Source organism: Melospiza georgiana, chromosome 24 (genome assembly GCF_028018845.1).
Source record: "Melospiza georgiana isolate bMelGeo1 chromosome 24, bMelGeo1.pri, whole genome shotgun sequence".
NCBI lineage: Eukaryota > Metazoa > Chordata > Aves > Passeriformes > Passerellidae > Melospiza > Melospiza georgiana.
The window spans coordinates 8,717,387-8,737,181 of record NC_080453.1 but is presented as its reverse complement, the minus strand read 5'-3'; the positions used below and the strand labels follow the sequence as shown (position 1 = coordinate 8,737,181).

Here is a 19,795-nt window from a genome sequence, read left to right as displayed (position 1 = left end):
TTTTCTAAGTGCAGCAATATTGGGAGTCAGAACAGGGAAATTATTTTTGCTTGCGTCCTACAGAGGAATCTTTGTTGGGATTGGTTGCAACACCTCCTGCTTTTGAAAGCTTTGGGAAAACCCCAGGGCACGCTTCTCAGCTGGGGTGGAAGAGGCAAACCTGGCCCTGGGGTGGCTTTGGGAATAACTCAGAATGGAGAAATGGGCATTGATCCTGAATTTGGGAGAGATTAAACCGATCAAAAGGGTTTTCTGTGGGATCTGGTGGTCATTGAGGGATGTTTGGGGGGTTAAGTTGCATTGGAGGCTTTTTCCAGGAGGGTGTTGGTGGTGCTCGGCGTTAGGTTGTGTCAGGGGCTGTTCAAAGGCACAGCAAAAGAAATTCAAATACAAACAAGAAACCCAAATTCAAACACACAACAAAAGAAATTCCTGCTGGATGCAGCAGCGTGATGCAAAGGGAGCTGTGCAGGAGGATGGGTGGGCTGGGATGGGATGCAGGTGGCACCAAAAAGGGATTTTTGTGAGCAGTGCAGCAAGGCCATTGGTGAGCTTCGCTCCTTCCCAAAGGAGCAGCGTTTACCCCGTGCCTCAGTTTACCTGTCCGTGATTCCTGGGGGCAGCAGGGATGTGCAGGGGACTGGGGGGAGGATTTGCAGGTTATTGATGCAGCGTGGCCCCAGCTCCCTCAGGAAGGATTCAGGAGCTCAGGAGGACACAGTGAGGAGTCACAGATTGGAAAGCAAAGGGGGGAAAAATTGGCAGTGCTAAAAGACAAGTTTCGTTTCAGGGAAGACAACAGCTAAAGGACCAGAACTATCAAACCAAAACCACAAGATCACATCAGATGTCAGGCAGGACACATCTTGTTTCTCCCTCCCGAAAGGGCTTATCAGTGCAACCAATCACTTTAATGATGTGGCAGAGGGAGGAAGAGGATTTGACTCAGAGTGAAATGAAATTGAGTTCCTACGACCCTTCTCTTCCGCTGCCGGCGCACAGTCACCTGTCCTGCAGGCAGCAGAGATCAATCACAAACCTCCTCCTGCAGCGGAAGGGGCTCAGACATGAGTTTGCATTATTTTCTCTTGCTCTTCCCAGCGTCTCTGCTGTGGTGGGAGCGGGGCAGAGAGGCGAGGAAGAAGAGGGACACGGCAAGCAGGGGGTGCCCCTGGTGCCCTCCCAGCCTCCGGGGATGGTGGCAGTGGGATGGGAACCTCTGTGCTGGGAGGGTTCCCCTTTCCAAATCAGATGTGGGAGCAGGGAATCCTTTCCCCGTGGTCAGCTCTGCTCCCTTGGCTTTGGGGAGCAGCATTGCAGGGAGGATGAGGATGAGGGTGAGGGTGCAGTGCAGGTGCCGTCGCTCTGGGCTCCTCCTGCCCAGTGCAAAGCTATTATCCAGCTGTTATCCAAAGCAAATATCCAGCAGGGTAACACCAGCCAGGCTCTGGGGATGGAGCTTGGAGCTCAGTCCTGGGATGGAGGGGATCAGTATTCAAATGCAGGGAAAAGCAGCGCTCAGCACCCTCAGACCTTGAGAAAATTCAGGTCTGATCCCAACAGCACAGGCCAGGCTGGCAAATTGCTGCTCCCTCCCCACAGAGCAGGGACATCTCAGCTCCATCAGCTGAACCACGGCACATTCCTTGCACAGGGCTGAGCCCAGCACCTGGTCCTCCCCATCCCGGGCACGGTGTCCTCAGCCAGTGTCACCCCAAGGAATGTGATGTGCTGGCCCTAATGGAACAGGTTGTGAGCTGGGAGGAACCAGCTCTACGGGTAGGTCCCGGTGCAGGTTGTTAGATAGCAGCAGGAGCTCGCTGGGACTGGCAGCTCTCCATGGATCTATGGAATCTGAAAATCTGATCTCAGCCGGGGCTGAGGCAATACCAGCTGGATGTCCTTGAGATCTCTCTGCTTCCTCCCAGCAGCCAGCTCAGGAATCTCGGAATCAGGGGGTTTGCCTGATTCCATGAGGAGCAGATCACAGCCCACGAGTGAATTTTGCCTTCCTGGAATGGGGAGTGACTGCAGAGAGGCTGTCGGGGCTGGTGGTTTTTGCACCCTGTTCTGAAAGCTGCCCGATTTCCCGCAGATGTGCACCCACCTGCTGCGCTGTGACACCCGGGCTGCAGCTTTCATATCTGTAAATCACAACTTTTAACCCCCACCCAGCTCACTCTGCAGTCTCAGGGGCAGATTTTCAGAGTTCTTGCTCTGGATGGAAAAAGGCAGGAAAGCTCTGGTGGGGATTTTCAGTGAGGCACAAGTGGCCTGAATGCTTAAACCTGATGAAATTTGCCCACTGCTGAGAATACCCTCAGCTTTCCCTGTCTTCTGAAGGGCTTCAAATATTTTTGTAAATCCAGAAAGACTCTTGAAACCCTGGGAATAGGGATCCTGTGTCCTTCAGGCATTTGAGCTGCAGTTGTGTGGAAATTTGGGCGTGATGTTCCCTTTGATTTGGGAATGGGCCACAGCTCCCGGGTCCCTGGAGCTTTTGGAAGCACTACCCTGGATTTCTGTTTAAATTAATGCCCTGCTTTGTTTTCCTTCCAGAGGGCTCAGTTTTGGGGTCTCCCAGCACAATCAAAGGCCCCAACAGGGTTTATCAGAGACTTGCCAGGGTGGGCACAGGGCGGGCAGGGGGAGAGGCAGAGGAGAGGTCTGAGCACTAACCCAGGAGTGAGAGGAGATCAGGGCTCCCAAAGCCTCCTAATCAGTCCCAGCCTGCCTAGAACGAACATCTCTCCCGCTGCTGGAGCTTCAGACACTAAAAAACCTACTGTAAATGCAACATATCTCTGTGCTTCCTGCCAGCTGGCCCGGGGCCAGCCTATTTCCTTCAAAAAGAGGGATATTTATTTTCATCCTTTTAGAGGCAGTCAATTCATCTCAGACCACCACCAGCTAAAAAAGCTTTATAAATTAGCAGCCTTTTTTTTTCTTTTCTTTTTTTTTTTTTTTTTTTTTTCCTTCCTAATTCTCTCCCCCACCCCTTTAAATATTATTTTCCTTTGGTTGCTGGTGTGAAGGCTGTGCCAGGACAAGCGAGCCGGGGCGCATTGCGCCACACTCCCCTTTCTCCCCGAGCTGCAGAAAGACAGTAGCGGCAGTGTCTCACGAAAGCCAGAGGAAACCAAAGCAAAGCCCGGCCGTGACTGATTCTCCTTCCAAATGGCGTAAGCAGGCCCACTTCAAACATGTGAATAATGAGTTATCTGTGCCTGACTTTGTTCAGCAGCACAAGGGACGGTGCCTCCCAATGTGAACTCCTGGGCTCTGGTTTTAGCAGCGGGGCTGGCTCTCGCTGGGGCTCGGAGGGCACCTCCGTCATCCTGCGTCATGTTTGAGTCCCTTCCAGCTCCCAGCTCTGCACTGTCCTCCCTCCCTCCTTCCCTGGCAGTGGGGCTCCTCTGAATTCTCCTTGGCTGGGCATTTCCCATGCAGGTCTAGAGCTGGAGGTGGGGTTCCAGGTGGAGCCTGAGCCACGTTCTTGCCTTGTGTTAGGGGTGTGCAAAGGTGAAACCAGCCCAGCACTGGCTGCAAGGGACAGGCCTGCTGTTCCCATAACACGGGAGTTTCACATGTGGCTTCTTTCTGGAACACATGCTGGGACTTGATAGTCTAGCCGAGACTCAGACTGGGAAAAAATTCCAGCCTCTGTGTCTCTCTGAAGTACCTATTTCGAGGGCCACGGGAGGGATTTGAAAGGTGTTTTGCACATTGAGAAAGAGTTTTATCCACTGCTGATCCCTTTCTTGTGGTCCCTTCTCACAGACGTGTAGAGACTAAGCCTTTATGTGCAGGGACTGCTCCTGGTGAGCCTGGCTCAGCCCCGGAGTTAGGCTGGGAATATTTGAGCACAGCCTTGGTGGGAGGATGCTGGAATGCCAGGGGGATGCTCGGATGCTTTGAAGGAGGCTGAGTGTGGCTCAAGCTGCTGTGCCAGCCCGTGCCACCCTCTCCTGGCCGTGTCTCCTCCTGTCTGGGGCTGAGGCAATGATCTGCAGTGTGTGTGTGTGTGCTCGTGAACATCCCTCGGCGTTTCCTCCGCTCCAGCTTGCCGCCAGCATTCCGCAGCCAGGCTCCCGGGGAGGGCCAAGCCACTTCCCAACATCTGCTGAGCCGGGGGCTGGGGATGAGCGTGACACCCAGCTCTGAGCCCAGCACGGCTCTGCAGCTCCTCATCTCACTCCATCTGCAGAGAAATCAGGGAACCGGGGCTCCCGCTCACCCCACTGAGAGTTTTCTTTTAATCAAATCTCTCAGCTCTGGGATTTTGGTGTTACTCGAGCCATGAAGTTCCTGGAGCTCCTTTCTTCCTTTGCTCAATTTAATATTCTGCATCTCAGTGACCTGAGGAAATCAGCTGCTTTTGGAGCTCCCCCTCCACTGCCTGGAAACCCCATCCTGGTCCCGGCTTGGGAAGCCACATCAGGTTGCACACTCCTAGAAGGAAGAGCAGACTCTGTTTGGTCTTTGAAATATTTTAATGCAGAAAGCATGTCTTTAAATCATGGCTCGGAGGGCCTGAGCTCGTGTGGCACACACTGCTTCGCTGTCTGCATTCCAAGGAAACACCCAAAACTTCCAGTATGCTTCTTATTACTGGCCTAAAGTGTCAAATTCACATTGGCTCTTCCAGCTGGGAAGTGTTCAACGGGATAGTTTGTTTGATATGCTGATACAGATCTTGTTATTACATCAGGATCGTAGGTGATCTGTCAATGTTTACATCATGTCAGGTTCAATACCGGAATTAACAGATTCTGAAACCCGATCCAGCGTTAAAACCCTGGCGCTGCTGACAAGGAGTGCCCAAGGTCAGGAGCTGCCACCATTTGACCATGCTGGGCTCTGCTGTTTCCATAAATATTGACCTACAAGCCAGTGGTGGCCCAGCTGGAAATGCAGCGCAGAATCTCCAACCCCAGCAGTGCCTTTTGTGCCCCAAAACTCACAGGTTGGGGTGATTAAGGCTTCTCAGACAGATTTCTTTTGGGATGAGGGCTGGGGCTGTTTGAAGTTGAGTGAAAATCCACCCACTGGCTTCGGGAGGCTTTGAGTCAGTGCTTGGGTGAAGGTAGAAACCACCTTCCTGTTCTCTAAGGTATGAGCCATTGTTCGCTGGTTTCCTCTCCGTGACAGCTGTGGGCAGATGGGGAAGGGCTTTTAATGAAGCCAACCGCTGCAGAAATTAAAAAGCTCAGGTTGTTCTGATGAAAGAAACCCATTAACAGCGATTCTCTCTTGCGTGACAAAGTCTGACGTCCCCAGCCCGAAGTGACAAGCGGCAGGAAGTCCTGGGGAGACAGCCTGAGCTAAAGAGGGCTGGCAGGCCAAGCTGGTGGTTTTTAACTCATTCTCTGCCTTGTTTCACAGGGTTTGGGGCTGCCAGGTTCCACACATGGGGACAAGGTGAGACACAGACTGGAGAGGGGCTGGGAAGAGCCCTGATCCCACCACCCCCGTGTTTGCCTTGACTTATATTTGCATCAAGTTTTCCTCTTTCTTTTCAGCAGGATAGTTTCAGGGGTTTGGGATGTTTTGCTGGGTCTCCCCACAAACCAGCCCCTTCTGGATGTGTTTGCTCCAGGCTGGCAAAGTCCATGGGACTGTGCCCACCCTCAGACAGCGCAGGCACCAGAGCAACCACAGTGCAGCATGATAGAGGCACATGAAGCCCTTGGTGGGGCTGCATGGCTGAATAATCTTTCAAAACTTTATCAGCATAGAGATCACTTGATATATTTTTTCAGGATTTTCCCTGTCACATGCCAGATACCACCACAGGATAGGGTTTGTGCTGAGATAGAGAAAGGGAATTTAATTTTCATTAGATTTCTGGGCAACTTGGTCTTTGAAGTCCTTTTTGGCTTTCCTGTGAAGCTCTGCCCAAAAAAACTGGGTAAATGTGAAATATAACACTATTTTCCTTCTTCTGTGCTTAAATGTATAGTGCAATAATAAAATGTGGGCTAAAACAGGACATCTCAGTGCACACACTTTACCCCTGGAGAAAGCACTATGTGACAGATGCTGCTCACAGCTCCAAAGGCCCTGGATAATGCAGAGGTGCCTGAGGTCTGGGGACACACAGAGACGAGAATAGATCGTTTATGGTCTTGCTTTGAGGTTTCCTTGGTTTACTTCACACAGCAGGGAAAATACATTTTCAAAATACCGCTGAGGTTTTTCTTTCTGCTGGGTTTGTCCTCCCCAAGCTTTCCTCTCTGGTGCCAGCACGTTTTCCCTCGGCTTGGACTCTCACATCCCTGGAAATCTGGGGATTATAGAGCTTGGAGGGGATGGTGGGGCTCACCTGGTTGTGGAGAGAGCAGAGAGGGGTCAAAGCCCCTTGGAATCTGTGGCTGGGACAGGTGTGGAGCTCAGCTGGGAGCGTGAGCTCCCCTTGGAGCTTCCCTCCCATCCCAGCATCCCCACAGCCAGCCTGGCAAGCACAGGCTCAGCCAGGCAAGTGGGAGATCAGGAGATACCAGACGCTGGATTTAAGGAGGGGCAAGTGTGGGGACTTTCTGTGACTCTGCCATAAACTGCCACAGCTCACAGAGCTGTGCAGATGTGAGGGGGAAGGGCAGGGGGGTGAGAGGTGCCTGCGTTCATCGCCTTTTAAACGCGCTGCTTTGCTTTCCTTTTCTTCTTCAGAAGCCACCAAGGGCTGAGCTTGGCTTGGTGGATGTCGGGCTGCAGGATCTGATAAGGGCCAGCTCTCTGAAGTGCTGCAGAAGGGTTTCTTGCCAGCCTCTCTCCCGGCGTGCCTGCACACCTCCTGTGCCCCTGGGCGCTGGGATGGGGCGGTGCCACCTGGGCACGGTCCCTCCGTGGCAGGTGCAGGGAGCCGGGGGTGTTGTGGGGCAGTCTGGCTGCGGCAGGGCAGGAACGGGAGAAGCCGAGCTCTGAACCCCGCACTGATGTAAAGCTCAGGCTCCTCTGGAGCCCCTCCAGCTTTGTGCGGGTGTAACTGAGACTGGAATCCGGTCCAGAGAGAGCAAAGCTGTTTGGCGATGATTAATACAGTAAAATGTGAAAGTTATGTATCAAGTGCGTCTCATGCGCCTCTCGCCTCGGGACAATTAGCATAAATTTAATAATTACTGCCCTGTGCCAGCAGCTGCTACCTAAGGAGCTGGGAGTGCTTTATGAACGCTCATTAGCCGCTGCCCTGCCTGGGGGAGGTGGGTGATTAGTCTGCCCGTTTTATGGGGAGCAAAGAGGAACAGAGAGAAGCAAAGCGAGGTGGCCAAGGTGTGGTACCAGCGAGGGCTGATCCCGTCCCTCCTGTGCCTCCTCCAGCCCCACTTGGCTCTGACTGAACTGGGTGGGCACAGCTGGGAGAGGGATGCAGTAAGATGGGAGTTTGTTTTTTAAGCAATGAGCAAACGCTGTAGAAAATACTTAAAATTCAATTTTTGCTGGTTCCCCAGTCCCCACTTTGCAAGCACATGGTTTCTCCTGCCTTGCACGTCTCCCCTCTGTGTTCAGAGTCAGTGAGGGCTGGTGGAGGTGGGTCAGGCAGGGGCATCCTGATCCAGCTCCTTGGCTGGAGACTTTCTGGATGATCTGGAGCCTCCCCTGTGGGTCACTGTGTGTCCACCTGCCCCGGGAGCTGCTCTCTGCCGGGGCTGGCACCCATTATCCTGTGTGAGAAACAGCAAACCACAGAGACAGAGGCTGGCTCCCTGTGTAACCAGGCTGCTGCAGCCAAAGGGGAGCTGATCAGATACCAGACTCTTTTATCATGTTCCAGGGCACAGACAAAAGCTGGAAGACCAAGCCAAACCCTTCGCCGACCGCTACGGAGAGCTGGAACGGCTGCGCCAGTCCATGAGAGTCACCCCGACAACACCCAACCCCCGTGGATCCCTCAGCACCCCGAGCCACTTCGGCTCCCAGGCTCAAACTCCAATCCAAGGTAACCACCTGGGGGTCCCGGTGTCACCCCCAAGCCCTCGTGTTCCTGGCATGGCTGGGTGGGAACAATCTGGGTGGGATTTTAGAGTTGGAGTCTGGCTCTCCCCTGGTTGAGGAGCCAGGGAGGAGTTTGTGTGGATTTCCTGACCTTGGAAGCCTTTTTGCACCCATTAAGTCGCTTTTTGCACCATTAGATCTGGGTTTTGAGGAACAAATGAGCAGCAGGAGCGCGAGGGAGGTGAGAGCAGCACCCTTTGAACCCAGCAGCTCCTCTGACATGAAGGCAGCCGCGCTATGGTTATGCATCAGCCAGGGAGGGTGTTCCGTGCTTTACATGCTAATCCCAACGGTTTCTTATCATTGTGTGGGTGCCAAGTGTGGTGATCCCTCGCCCAGCTCCAGCATAATTCCCCACACGGATGCACACCTGCACGGGCACACACACACACACACACAGAGCTTTGCTCTTCCCACATCTGCCAGCGGCAAAGAGCGCCCCAGTCCCTGGGCGTTCCCCAGGAATCCGCAGCTCGCTGCCAGGACAGGGGCAGGAATTGCCACTGGAGCAACCTGACAGAGATCAGGCTGCTAATCCTGGAATTTCAGTCCCAAACTAAGCAAGGCATTAAAATATCTCAGCTGCTGTGCTGCTCCTGTCTTTCTGCACAGGCAGATATCGCCAGGGTGAATTAAGAGATCATTCTCCTGTCCTTTTCTGTGCTGCTTTTCCATGCGCTTTTAGTCTCACTGGTTCTTTTCCTTCAAAAGTCAGCAGGAACACTAACAGGGCTTCAAGGAACAGTATTTAAGCTGTCTGTATTTGGAATTTTGGTGAGAATAGGCCCTTCTGGGAAAGTTTAATAGAAAAACTCCCAAAACCCTCGTGCTGTGTTTTCAGAAGGGATATGGTTGTTTGAAAGCCTCGGTGTCATTAGCAAAGAGGGAGTTTTGGGTGTAAAAACATGTTTGAAAATGTTACCCGAACTGTAAAAGCTGCGCCGCTCCTCCCAACCCAAAATTACAGAGAAAATTTAATTTCTTTCTCATTGAAATGCAAATCCCCACACTAGGAATTCTCATTGATATTAGCAAGGTTTATGAGAAGAACACGGGCATTTTGTGTGGGACTATCGTTTGAGTTTTTTAAAAAAAGCAGGAGAGAGAAAGAGTTTTCTAGGCTTGTCCCATTGGCCGCATCATAAAGAAAGAGATTCTTGGGGGAAGAAAAAAAGATTTGTATTTTAAATTAGCACAGCCCCCTGCAGTGCCAGAAACCCAAAGAGCGCCGTTTGGAGCAAAGAGTCAGGTGATGACACAAATTCAACGAGAAAAAAAATGGAGTTGGCCACAAGCTACCGCCCCTGCCAAATTCCCAAATGTCAAGTGACAGCAGGAGTGGAGACACACAAAATTAGCCTCTGAAATCATTCCTGCGGAGTGAATCCGAAGTCCCAGGAATGCTGCAAAAGGCGGTTTGTGCACGCTCTGCTCTTGGCTCCCTCGTTCCCGAGTCAGAGGAACTGTCTTAAAATGACTGCGGGTTCCTACCAGCGTAAATCTGAGCAGGAGCAGCTCAGTCATTTTCATCCCAGCCCTGTCCTTTTGACACAGCTCTGGCTTTGACCAATCATAACTATCATTTTAAAACCCCTCTTTCTCTCGCACACACACACACACACGGCTTATTCACAAAGATCATAATTTTTACCCGAGCAAGTGGAGCCCGGCCCGTGCCAAGAACAACACGGGAGTTAACAGGCCTGTAATTCTCACGACTTGGCACGTTCTTGGGTAACACACAGGAGAGGCCGATTAGTGGGAAGCAGAACGAGATACCAGCAGGGAGGGGCCGTGGGCAGGCTGGGGTTCATCCGGCCCCCGCTATCTTCCATGGGGTGCTTCCCAAGGTTAATGTTTCTAGCATCCCTGTGCAGGGATGAAGAGGGGGACAGGGAGGTTTTTCCCTCCAGCAGTGCCCAGCTCCCTCTGCTCGTGTGCCAGGGGTGCTTGGCTTCCCTGTTCTGCTGACCAAGCAGTTTGCATAAACTTCCTAATCCGCTCCTGGCAAAAGCAGGCTGGAGCTGGGATGCTCGGGAACAGCATCAGCCACTGCGGGGGGATCCCAGCACCTCCACAGCACGCGGAGTTTGGGTTTTTAGGCAGGCAGGAGACAGTGTTTATCTGGGAGAATTGGGGTTCTTGGGAGATGTGTGTGCTCTGGCCCAGTCCAACCTCTCCTCCTGAGCAGGGAAAGCCGTGGCTGTGGTGGAGATCACGGCAAGGGCGCCGCGCGGGGTGGGAGAAGGGTCTGGCCCTCAGCCACTCGCAGAGGCTTTCAGTAAAGCAGCCCCTGGAGGTTATAAATAGCCCCCATGTAAAACGATCATGCTGAGGTTAGATGGTCTCAAACCAAAGCCCTCCTGCTAGGAGAAAGCCGATGGTTTCTGAAGGGCATGCCAGGAAATGTGGGAGGAGAGAGCGCGGCTCCGATAGCGAGCGGGTGGGATCCTGCTCTCTGCAGTGCCAGGGTATGTCAGTGGCTCTGGCCGTGCCTTGCCCCACTCAGATGGGCAGAGACTTGATCCCTTCCCATGCCTGTACCCAAACTGGATGGACACTGGCAACCCTGCACACAGCAGATCTCATTCCCTCTTGTGCTGCTCTGGGAGTAAATAGGGAAACTCTGAGTTCACCCCTGTAGCTGTGATGAGAATCTGGCCCAGTGCTGGGCAGGTCAGGCAGGCAGACCCCCACCACCATCCAGCTCTGCTTCCCAGAGCAGAGCCTCTGTTGAGGATTTGGCCCAATGCTTCTTCAGAGAGGTCTGGAAAATGTGAGTGTTTGCAATCCCAGCTCTGCCATCCCCGCAGCGAGACACCAAGCTGTCATTAGGATGGCTTGAAATGGTTCCTTATTACGGGGCACGCGAAGCCAGAGCCTTGCGTGCCTGCTTCACTCCAGTTTTGCCTTTTAGCTTAAAAAAATCAAGTAGCTCCTCTCAGAAGTGAAGCAAGATGTTAAAGGGACTTTTGCTGTCTGCCTTCAGCTGCTTCTCGGGGCCCCCTGGCTCAGGGGAGGTGGGCTGGTGACAGACACACGTCGTCCCTAGGAGCAACCCCCAGTTCTCTGTGTCCTCCCCTGCCTGTGTTTCAGCAGGGGCTCAGGCTGAACCATTTTGTTCCCAGCACAGCAGAGCAGGACCGCCCACGCCCGAGTTCTGTGGTGGAAACATCTTCAACCACTCAAAAGCAATTGTGTGCCTTGTCCAGCAGCATGGAGGGGCCTTGTGCTCACCAGGACAATTGCAAAGGGATTTTAGATTGGATCTCCTCGGTACCGGAGCGAGCTGTGTTGATTGATGCACTTCATGTCCCCCTGCATACTCCTGTTTTTGCTCCAGAGAAGCCAAACTCCTTTGATTTCACAGGGAGGACAGTAAATGTCAGATCTTTTTGCAAGCCTCTCTTAGCCCTAGTGCCTGCAGAATGGTTTTTGGGAGACTCTGTGTTCACTGGTGAAGTCTCAGATCCCCCGATCTGGAGTTCACTCAGCTTCATTCCCAATCCATTATTTCAGGCTAGCACAACATTTTTATCATCAGCAGAATGCTCCATCATATGCCTTTAAAGTAAAGTCTTTCTCTCTCTTTTTTCTTTTTAAATATACATTTTTAAAGTATTACATTACTTTTAAGAAGCCTCTTGGCATGGGCAGCAAGTGCCCCTATTGTTTCCGAAATGCAACGTGGCTGCTCTGAGGTTAAGTCCTGAATTATGGGCCCAGCAAATACACTGAATTGCTGCTTCCTAATCCCTGTCCAGATTGACTTATGGTTTCTTTAAAATATCCATTTCTTAATGGATAAAAACATTCTACCACGGGCAGAGACTAAATTGTTTCCAAAGGAAGCTAGGCAAGCATTAGTGGGAAGAAAACATATTGTGGGATTCAGCTTCAGCCTCAAAGGAAGGAACACGCTCGAGATGGGTTTCCTGCCTGCTTTCAGGCTTCTGTGTCTATCTTTAAACTGCTTTTCTGCTCCTCTCCTTTGCATTTGTGATGTCCCTCCGGTGAATTTGGCATGGAACTGTCACAGATGAACCACAGAGCAGTGCTGGGCAGGAGATTCCCGCAGGACAGAGTCCAGGCGCCCGCGACCGCTGCGTTCGTGCCACGGACATGTGGCCAACCCCAGCCACAGCTCAGGGCGCTGCATCCCTACAGAACAGCCAGGAATCCCTCGGAATTTGCCTCAGGGGTGCCATCCTGGATTTTCCAGAATGCTGGGATCCGCAGTGCCATTCTCAGAGCGGGGTGGGGAGCCCCCAGCCGGGCTCCCGGCCGCTGGATCCCCCTGTGCCATCACCCCTCTGCAGTGGGATTCCCACGGCAGACGTGGCCTGGCCCAAACCTGCTCGGCAGGCAAGGTGGTCTAGCTGCAGGCTGGGTTGTAAATCCAGCAGCTTCCTTTTATGTAGTCAGGGCTTGTTAATTTGTTTTAATACCCTTTGAATGCAGGTAAAGAGCAAAGCGCGGGCAGGGCGGAGGGGAGCGCTCAGCCCACCCACCCGCTCCGATCTGCACCGTTATCCACCAGCTCGGCGGGATGTGCCGGGCAGGGGGATGCGGGCACAGGGCTCCGCGATGAGCGAGGCTGTGCCGGAAGCCGGGAGAGCTGGGCTTGTTTAGTCTAGCAAAGGGCAGGCGGGGAGCGGAGCCGATGGCTCCGTGTAAATACATCGAGGGGGTAAACACGGCGAGGCAGAAAAGCTAATGTAAGCTCTGCAGGCCACTGCAGGCACAGGGCGTGGGGCTGAACTGGTCCTGCATAAATCCACGCTGGAATTAGGAGCAGGGTCCTCCCCAGGAGGATGGGCCCAGAGAATTGGGGCATCCCAATGGATCTGGAATGGTTTGCAGAGGAGGTTGAGATGTGGTGCATGATCCACTGAGCGGGGAACGCCTGGGATTTTCCCTGCTCTGCTGCTGCCCAGCATATTTAGGGTGGGAGAGGACCCAGGGGCTGGGTTTGTGCTGCTCAGCACGGTGGGTTTGGGCCCGCGTGTGTGAGTGCACGGCAGCACACGGTGTTTGGGGAGAATCACAAAACTGAGCAGCAAACGTGCTTGGCAGTGTTGAGGTGGTGCCTGGCGATGCTGTGATAAGGACCTGTGTGTTGTTGTGTTTTGGTTTGGGGTTTGCATTTTTTTTTCAGACTGCAGAGGAAGTCCGTGCACCCAGTTTGTGAGCTGGTTCTATCAGATACAGGGCCCTGCTCCATGGGCGTGTAACAACGGATGCTGTTCACACCCTCCTTTTTTTTTTTTCAACACCTCCCCTCCTCCCCCAAAATATATTTTGCTCTGTTTTACGTGGGCTGAGAGGAAGGGGCCGTTTTCTTTTTTAGTTGGCCCTGACTTGGAAACAAATGAACTTGCTAACATACGTGACAGAGGCGTGAGAGCGTGCCTGCATGCGTGGGCAGCGAGGAGAGCGGCGCCTTCTCTAGAGATGAGCTGGGCCTTCACAGATCACATGCATCTCGTGCACCTTCCCATGGAGATCCTCTCCTTCTCTTGGCCACCTGCCTCTCCCTGCCCCCACATGGAGTTGTTGTCGTAAGCGGAGAGGGACAAAGATCAGAAAAAAGCTCAAAGATGGCTTGGAGGTCCAAGAGTGACAGAAGTGAGCAGAGGAAAACCAGCCAAAGGTATATCCAGAGCAGGAATGTCTGTTCCCTCTGTCACACACATGCTGGTGTGTTATATACAGAAGCATAAAGTATCATTAGTGTTTACGTTGTCGTCAATCATTGTGCAGTGAGACAGGAAAGCAGGGCTTTTTCCCCTGGCGTAGATTTTTCATGACAATTTCACAGGGCACGCATATGCGTAGAATTAGGACAGTGATCTACGGCCAGGCTGATGATATTTTATATTCTATACACTTGGAGAGTGCCAGGCTATCAAGTTCCCTTTGAATTCCCTTTATTCTCTGTGTGTCTCACACACTGTGAGTATTTGTTGTGTAACATACGCACACGAGCTCAGGTTTATTGCTGACTGGGTTCACCAGGCACCGCGTGCTCCCCACATCTCTAAGGTGGAGACCAGTTGGTATTTGGGGTGCTGAGGAGCTGCTCAGGTTCCACACGTCCCTGCCTGGCCCCAGATGATCTGATAGTGATGATCCTGCTGTACATCAGTGCTGTGCTCTGCCACGTGCCCGGGGTGAGCTGGTTTTCTGGGTACCATTGCAGCACTGAAGAGATTCTGGTGTTGCTTTTGCTGCTCTTTCTTCCCTCCAGGCAGAGCAGATGTGCTCCTGGGTTAGGAGGTAGTGGCAGCACTCACTGCTCCTCAGGGATGGATGCACATCAATCCCTAAAACCATCTGCAGGCTTCATTGCCTCATCTCAAAGGCTTCCAGGCACCTCAGAGCAGATACACCAGCCCTGACCCTGCCAGGGTGCAGGGACCAGTTCCACTCCATCCAAGGCATCTCCCAAAGCCAACGTGGTCTGAAGGGAGGAGGCTGAACACACCCAGAGAAACCTCTGTGGTTGGCAGCCTCACGAACCAGCCCTTCCCACCTCATGGCCAGCCCTCGCCACCATGACCCAGCTGAGGTTTGGCACCCATCAGGGGCGTCTCTCTGCATTTATGTCCTGGCCACCCACCCAAGGTAAGACCCGTATTGTCTGTGAGGCAGAGAGAGAGCTGCTGTGTCACTGCAGCGCTGTTATTTTATCTGGAAAGGGGCTGAGCAGCTTTCAAAGCATGTTTCTATCTGGCCTCTCATGCAGGGGGGACTTGGGGGTCCTCAAAAGGTGCAAATTGCAGCTGCACAATTAAATCACGGGGTGTGTCCCGGCCTCTGCGGTCCCCGGGGCAGCTCAGCCCTAAGGAGGAGACAGTGGCATTACTAATCAGGGCTTTGACCTTTACATGGCTTTTATTTAATACACATTCCACACTTCCCCAAACTCCCATCCAAAACATTGACATTTCCGCTGATAGATTGGGTCAGATTTTGGAGTAGTTGGGGGACTCAATTCACTCTTACAATGGTTAAATTCTTACAGCTAAATGGGCTTATTCAGTTAGTGCAGCAGCTGGTGTGATTTCGAGAAGAAAATAAACATTTCCTTCAAATATTTTGATTGGCAACTGGACAACTGAAGTACTCAAGCTCGGATTGCCAGGGTCCAAAAAAGCAAATGGGGGCTGGACGGCAAGTAAGCGAGGGAAAACCGTAGTAAATCCTCGGAGGCAGCACTACGGAGCAGATGTGTGTGATGTGTGCTAGGGAAGGGGACAGCAAGAAGGGGATTTTTAAGCCCACTTTGAGTTGTTATTCCAGAGGGAATGCAGGGTCTGAGGGTGCAGCTTCACCCACTCCTGGTTCCCTGGCTTTGCTCAGCAGCTGCTTGCTCCAGGTTGCTGTTTGATCCTGGCTGTGGCAGAGGGTCCTTGCTGCTGAGTTAGGTGGTTATGGAGGGTGTTAATGGCCGTGTTTTAATTTGATCTCGCTGGGGTTGTTTCAGTGGAGATTTCCTCGCGTGCAGGGCAGGCGCTGGGGCCGTGTGGCTCCGATCTGTGGCAGCCAGGATGGAGGGGCAGCCCTGAAGTGGAGGAGATGGGATGGAGAGGAAACCTTGAGGCGACGACCAAGATGGAAGGGGCAGTGCTGAGGTGGATGGACAGCTGCGAGGTGAAAGAGATGGGATGGAGGGGAAGCCCTGAGGTGATGACCAAGATGGAGGGGAAACCCTGAGATGAAGGAGATGGGATGGAGGAAAAACCCTGAGGTGATGGAGCCAGGATGGAGAGGGTGCTGAGGTGAGGATGCTGAACTGGAGAGACAATTGTGATGCAAAGGGACAGAGGTGCAGCCCTGAGGAAAGGACCAAGATGGAGGGGATGCCCTGAAGTGAAAGAGACGGACAGAGGGGGTGCCCTGAGGTGAAGGACATGGGATGGAGGGAAGACCTGAGGTGAAGGACGCAGGACAGAGCGACAGCCACGAGGTGAAGCACACAGGACAGAGGGGCTGCCCCGAGGTGAAGGACACGTGGGAGAAGGGCTGCCCCGGGGTGAAGCTCACGGGTCACAGCAGCATCCCTGAGACACCGGCCCTGCGGCGATGGCGAGGCCCCGGCCCCCTCTGGCGGCCGCCTCCTTCCCGCCTCTTTCCCGCCTCCTCCCGCGGCCCGGCGGGCGCCCCCTGCTGGCGGCGCGGCCGCGGCCCCCTCAGGCGGGCTCTGCTCGGGCCGGGGCCGCCGCGGTTTTGTTTTTAGAGTGGTTTGGGGGTTTATTTGTAGCCTCAGGGAAAAGCTGAGAGCTTTTCCGGTCAGGGAAAGCTGGAGCTTTATTCTGGGCCAGACTTAGAGCCCAAGGCTGGCGGGGATCAAAGCGAGCTGGCCACATCCACTCGGATGCCTCGTGGCTCTGCTGGGTGTGGGTTCCGTTTGAGGGGTTCGCGCTGAGAGATTTGCTTTTTGAAGGATCAAAATTCGCAGATCACAGCCCTGCAGAGTGCTCTGGGGGTTCAGAGCCTGGCAGAGCTCCCCACAGCCTCGCTGTGCCTTGCCCATCACACACAGAGCCCGTAATTAACACTCTTTCGTGCTCCTGTCCAAATTAGTAGCAGGGACCCGCTGCCAAATGGTGCACGTTCAGGCCAATAAAATGTAGCCTCTAAAAAAACCCCCTCTTTGAGTGAGTTATAGAGGAAAAAGGAAATGTGCCCTGAGCGCTCAGGTTTGATTTTGATTTGCATTTTATGGAATATTATTTATGGAGCTGTGAAAAGTAATGAAGGAGCGCAGTCTGAGTGATTGTCATCTGGGAAGGCAGCGAGCGGCAGTCTGAGTGTTTTGGGGGTTGAGAGGGATTTGGAGGCTGCTTTTTCTCAGTGCAGGGCTGCTGAGTTTGAGGGGAGGCATTCAGAAGGCAGCACTTTTTCTTTCCAGGCCAGGTGCAGGCAGGATTTCTGCCCCACGGTCCTGTCTCAAGCAGTGATGCTGCTGGATTGCTACCGCCACGGGGCTGCGGTCAGGCTGCTTCTCGCAGAGCTGGTCTCCAAACCTCAGCTCCCTCAAACCTCAGTGCCTGGCAGCCGCTGTGGCTGCAGCACGGCTTTGGGATGGGTCCCTGCTGGGCTGTGAAATCGGGCTGGGAGCGCTTTTCCCACCGCTGTGCTTTTCCAGCCAGCCCAGCGTGGAGCAGGGTCGGCCCTGTGGCCGGGCAGCCGCTTCCACGGGCGCTTTCCAACGCCGGGCGTGTGCAGAGCAGTGTGGTTTGGGGCAGCTTTGAGCTCTGCTCCTCTCTTATCTCGCCCCAGAGCCACAGCCACGTTCACAAACCAGGTGCTCCCCCGCCTTTCCCCTCCGTGGAGCCTGCGTGGGAAGGCAGGCGCTGCTGGGCGCCCGCAAAAGGGCTGCAGGCGAGGGAGGGAGGATCCTCCCCTTCTCCTTCCACGGCTGAAGGACTCACCTGGGTTCAGAAGGGAGGTTCACATCAAATCCCCTCCATACCTGCTCCTCTGGAGCGTGCCCGTGTCACTCGGTAGCTGGAAGGGATTAAATCAAAAGTTTTCTCCTGGGGAAACGCTTTGGGGCCTGGAACGCCAGCCCTGAGAAGTTAAAAATGCTTCATTGTAATAAATAGATCTAAAACACACGTCCCTGTGCATGCAGAGCAGCCACACAATCCTCTGGATGTGTGTTTGTATGTATATGCATTTCCAAAACCAACAGGCGTGTTTAGCATACTCACCTCACATTCTCTTGCTCTGAGGGATACAAAATCCAGCTGATGCAACCAAAAAAAGTCACTTTTGAGGCTGACTGGTGTCCCACTAGCAAAGGAGAAAGGCCCTGCTTTTAACAAGAGGAAAATAGAAAAGGTCTGAAGGGCACTTTGCTTGGAGAGCAAACCTCATTTCTCTCTGCTTTAATGCACCAAGGCCAGAGGTTCCTGGGCTCTGTCTCAGCCTTGGGACAGCTGAGAGAGCCACAGGAATAGCTCCAGCTCCTCAAAGGAGCTTCTGCTGTGGATTCCCACCTCTAACCTGGGCTTCCTGCAGGAGGACGGGATCCAAAGCCAAGCTCCCTTTCCAGTTCCAAGCTGGCTGAGACCCCCTTTGGGTTTAGACCTCCAGGAAAAGGCGTGGGGGGCTCCATCATCCAATGGAGCTGAGGAACATTCCCACTGCCCTGAGTCTCCCTTCCCCCAGCAGAGAGCCTGAATTTCTCACTCTCTTTATCCTCTTGGAAGGAGAAAAATACACAGAGAACTCGAGCAGAGGGATATAGTGGCTCCTGGCTTGGGAGTTTTCAGCTGTGTGTTTATCAGCTCCATCCCCTGATGGTATCAGCACAAACAGGCCACCCACAAGAAGGCTTAGCAGGCTGGTCTGGGCTCCAGCTTTTCCTGCCTGTCTCCATGTGTGTGTGTGAGTGTGTGTGTGTATACAGCAGGGATGGATGATCCCAGGGCCCGGCCGTCTGGGGCCTGCCTCCATTTATTTACTACACAGCTGATGTCATGGCTAAACATCTTTTTTCTGTGTTTATGGGGCGTGCTGCTTTAATCTGCCCGAGATGAATAGACCCCTAAGAGAAGTCAGCTTAGCCGTGTCCCTTCTTGGATAGGAAAAAACAAATTTTAGGACAGGAAATGGGAGCAACTTAAACAAATGGGTTTAGGGTTTTTATTTAAGTCACTCAACTCTTTTCCCTGGCAGACCCAAGAGGTGCTTTCCCTTCTGATTCCTTGGGAGTGCTCTAACATCCCTCTTGCACCGAGAGGCAGGATGGTAGAAAATGCAAAGAAGGCTTTATTCAAAAGAACCATGCGGCTTTATAGAGTGGTACAATAGGTTCCAATCTATTGGCTAACTAACAAAAACACCTTCCTCACCCACTGTCCTTCAGAGGAACAGAAAAACGAAGTAGAAAAACACCACCTGCAAATTGTTTATACTCAACGAGTTATCACATCTTTCCAACTCCCTAAAAACTCTCACAAGCCGCTGTGAGAAACGCTCGCCATTTCTCACTCTCCGTGTCCCATGGCATCCACACTCTAACCACCCCTCTCCCCCTGCACCCCGGCAGGCACGTCAGAGCTGAGCCCCTTCTCGGACCCGCGGCAGTTCGAGCGCTCCTTCCCCACGCTGCCGGCGCTGACGGAGACGCGCTTCTCCGACCCGCGGATGCATTACCCCGGCGCCATGTCCGCCGCCTTCCCCTACACCGCCGCGCCCTCGGCCACGGGCATCGGGGGCATCAGCATGACCAGCATGCCCACCACCACCCGCTTCCACCACACCTACCTGCCGCCCCCGTACCCCAGCTCCACGCAGAACCAGAGCGGGCCCTTCCAGGCCAACCCCTCTCCCTACCACTTGTACTACGGGACGTCCTCGGGCTCCTACCAGTTCTCCATGGTGGCGGGAGGCGAACGCTCGCCCACCCGCATGCTCTCGTCCTGCACCAGCGCCTCGGCGGGCAACAACCTGATGAACGCCAGCCTGGGCGCGCAGAGCGACGGTGTGGACGCCGACGGCAGCCACAGCAATTCCCCCACCGCCATGAGCACCACGGGCAGGATGGATGAGTCCGTCTGGAGACCCTACTGAGGAGGAGCTCGGCTGGGCATCCCTGTCTTTAACTCAATCAGCCGCCGTGGCTCCTTTTGGGAGCGACCAAAGTGATGCCAAGGGAAAAGTCAAACCAAAGTCTTCCAAACCCAAAGTTAAGGATCCTCTGCATGCAAACATCAAGCGAAGATCAACCAAGACCTTCGTTACATTTCAAGGTGAACACCCGCGAGGCTTGAATGTTCGCTTGATG

The 19,795-nt window shown here is 53.4% G+C and overlaps 1 protein-coding gene across 1 annotated transcript in view; it reads left to right on the top strand.

Moving 5' to 3' along the window:
* The window catches only part of RUNX3 (RUNX family transcription factor 3), a 32,392-nt gene extending 12,811 nt beyond the window's left edge, over window positions 1-19,581 (top strand). The window contains exons 4-5 of the mRNA XM_058040325.1: window positions 7,772-7,936; window positions 19,058-19,581. Coding sequence (XP_057896308.1) covers window positions 7,772-7,936; window positions 19,058-19,581 — 689 coding nt within the window. The remainder of the gene's footprint in view (window positions 1-7,771; window positions 7,937-19,057) is intronic.
* Window positions 19,582-19,795: the final 214 nt, after the last annotated feature.